The 2,651-nt window shown below is 41.7% G+C and overlaps 2 protein-coding genes across 2 annotated transcripts; both read left to right on the top strand.

Annotated features, from left to right (window-relative positions):
• Window positions 1-329: 329 nt before the first annotated feature.
• On the top strand, window positions 330-788 carry SETTUDRAFT_106308 (uncharacterized protein; the record flags this gene model as incomplete). The annotated part of the gene is given in 2 exon segments (XM_008025496.1): window positions 330-635; window positions 651-788. The coding sequence occupies 2 exon segments, from the start codon at window positions 330-332 to the stop codon at window positions 786-788; spliced, it is 444 nt and encodes a 147-aa protein (XP_008023687.1).
• A 54-nt stretch (window positions 789-842) lies between these two features.
• Window positions 843-1,028, top strand: SETTUDRAFT_106350 (uncharacterized protein; the record flags this gene model as incomplete). Its single annotated transcript, XM_008025495.1, has 1 exon — window positions 843-1,028. A coding segment is annotated over one exon (186 nt), but the record flags the coding sequence as incomplete, so codon positions are not given.
• Window positions 1,029-2,651: the final 1,623 nt, after the last annotated feature.

The raw sequence follows: 2,651 nt of genomic DNA, 5'->3' as shown, positions 1-2,651 counted from the left end.
GAAGCTAAGAAGATAGGCAGTAGGATCACAATCCTAGGCCAGTCTCTCTAAACTAAGAAATACAGGTCCACGCCACCTACAACGCAGTGCTCTAACTGCCAAGCCTTTAGCTATAACGCAAGTAGGTGCTAAAACTAAGCAGCATGCCAGCTGTGTGTAGAAAGCCACACAACTGCTTAGCACAACTGCTTAAGCTATAGCATTAAAGGAAAGCTATACAGACACACTCTCCCTAAGTGCTATAACTGCAAAAAGCCCCACTTCGCTAATAGCAAAGACTGCGAGATCTTTCTAGCTATAACAAAGAGAGGCCCTTAGCAGCCATCTCTATGTTAGAGAATATTAAGATTCTACAAGTGAACCTAAACAAGAGCCTACACGCTATAGAGTTAACGCTACAACTAGTAGTTAAGCTTAAAGTTAATATTATTGCAGTCCAAGAGCCATGGATTGCCCCATTAAGCAACAACAACTACTTAGCAGCTAGGTTAGTTGCCCACCAAGCATTTACCCAGCTGCTCCCACTAGCAGACAACAGTCTCCGCCTAAGGGTTCTATTTTATATATCTAGAACAGCAAAGGCAGAGACATCTCTACTAGAGGGACTAGCAGCAGACCTAGACGCTATAGCAGTAGTTCTTAAAGGGTAGAGCTTTAAGTTTAATATTATAAACGTGTACAACGAAAAAGGTCTACTAGGGACTAAGACGTTCCTAAGAGTCCTCCTAAGCACTAGGCTACCAGCAGCAACAATACTAGCTATTAACGCTAACGAGCATCACCCCTAGTGGGATCCGCTATGCCTAACCACTAGCTAAGGCGCTTAAGAGCTAGCCGACTAGATAGAGGACCGAAACCTAAGCCTACTCAACACCCTAGGCACTAGGACCTTCTTTAGGCCGCACCTATTAAGAGAGCTAGTATTAGACCTATCACTTGCCACGCCAGACATAGCCAACAAAGTTAAAGACTGGCAAGTTACTACAGAAACTAGCTCAGACCACTACGGGCTGCTCTTCTCCATCTAAACAACAACAGAACTAGTAGACAACCTAGCAGCCTAGCAGCCTAGCAGAAGTACAACATAAAAAGGGCTAACTAGCTCCTATTTTAAGAAGAACTAGCAACAGCAATCCAAGGCAACGCAATACTGCAAAGCCTAGACTAGATCAATAGCCCAAGGAAAGCAGACTTAAGAAATCTACTCCTAGGCCAAGACCAACAGCTAAAGCTGCAACTAGAAGCAATTGGAGAAGCAATTACTCTAGTAATACAACAAGCTGCAGATAAAGCTATCCCACAGCTAAGGTAGGGACTAAAGCCTAACCTATAGTAGAGCCAGGAGCTTACTAAGCTAAGAAGAGACGTATCCTATTACTAAAGGATATTCTCGCAAAAGCTAAAAGAGACTTCTATGCAAGAAGCTTACCTATATAAGAAGGACTTTCTAGTAGCGCGAAACACCTACTAAAGGGCCATTAAAGAGGCAAAAAAGAAACACTAGAACGATTTTCTAGAGAGAGAAGACCCACAGTCTATCTTTAAAGCAATGGCATATACAAAGGAGTAGCGAGTAGAGAGAATACCTCCTGTACAAGGAGATGCTCTAGAGACTACGTTTAAAGGAAAGTGCAGAGCCTTTAGAAAGGCGCTGTTCCCTCCGCCTCCAACTACCCAGCCACCTAGCTTCTCGAGCTACAGCGAAGGAAAGTAGGAGTGGCTAATACTATCAATAACTAAACTAGAACAGGCCTGTTCTAGCAAAGTTAAAAGTAGTACACTAGGCCTAGATGCTATTACTCAAGACATCATTACTACCGCCTTTTAAGCCTAACCAAAGACGCTATTTAAAGCTTACTCTCTACTATTCAACTATAGATACCATCTAACCTGCTAGAAAAGAGCTATAGAGGCAATACTCAAGAAACCGTCTAAGCTAGACTATTCTCTCTTAAAGGCCTATAGAGTTATCACACTCTTAAGCGGCCTAGGAAAAGTTATAGAGAGAATTATAGCTAAATAGCTAAGCTGCCTAGCAGAAGTTACAAACCTACTCTATAATTCGTAGATAGGAGGCAGGCTAAAGAAGTCAGCAATAGATGCAGCCCTACTACTAGTACACCAAGTCCAGCACCAGAAGCAGCGAGGATATGTTACCTCTACAGTCTTCTTAGACGTTAAAGGAGCTTTTGACTATGTATCTTACAACTAATTCCTCTAAACGCTAAAAAAGCTAGGCCTCCTAATTAGCCTAATTACCTAGGCCAAATCCTTTCTCTTAGAGAGATCTCTAAGACTCGCCTTTAATAGAAAGATGGAAGAATTTAGTAGTATTAACGCTAGCATTCCATAAGGCAGCCTAGTCTCACCAATCTTCTTTCTTATCTACATTAGAGACCTCTTCCTAGAAGTCTAGAACTTCCAGCTATTATACATCGACGATCTCTCTATTACAGCTTCCTCTACTTCACTAAAGAAGAACGCTAAAGTACTAGAGAGAGAAATTCAAAAACTATTTGCTAAAGGCAAAGAGTTAGCAATTAAGTTTGATGTGGCAAAAACAGAGTTTATCCACTTTACCGCTAAGAAGAAGAGAAAAGAAATAGCCCTTAGGCTACTAAATAACACTATAGTAGAGCCAAAAGACACAG

This window comes from Exserohilum turcica (assembly GCF_000359705.1).
Source record: "Exserohilum turcica Et28A unplaced genomic scaffold SETTUscaffold_14, whole genome shotgun sequence".
Classification (NCBI taxonomy): Eukaryota; Fungi; Ascomycota; class Dothideomycetes; order Pleosporales; family Pleosporaceae; genus Exserohilum; species Exserohilum turcicum.
The sequence above is the reverse complement of the archived record's forward strand: the minus strand, read 5'-3'. Positions and strand labels throughout refer to the sequence as shown.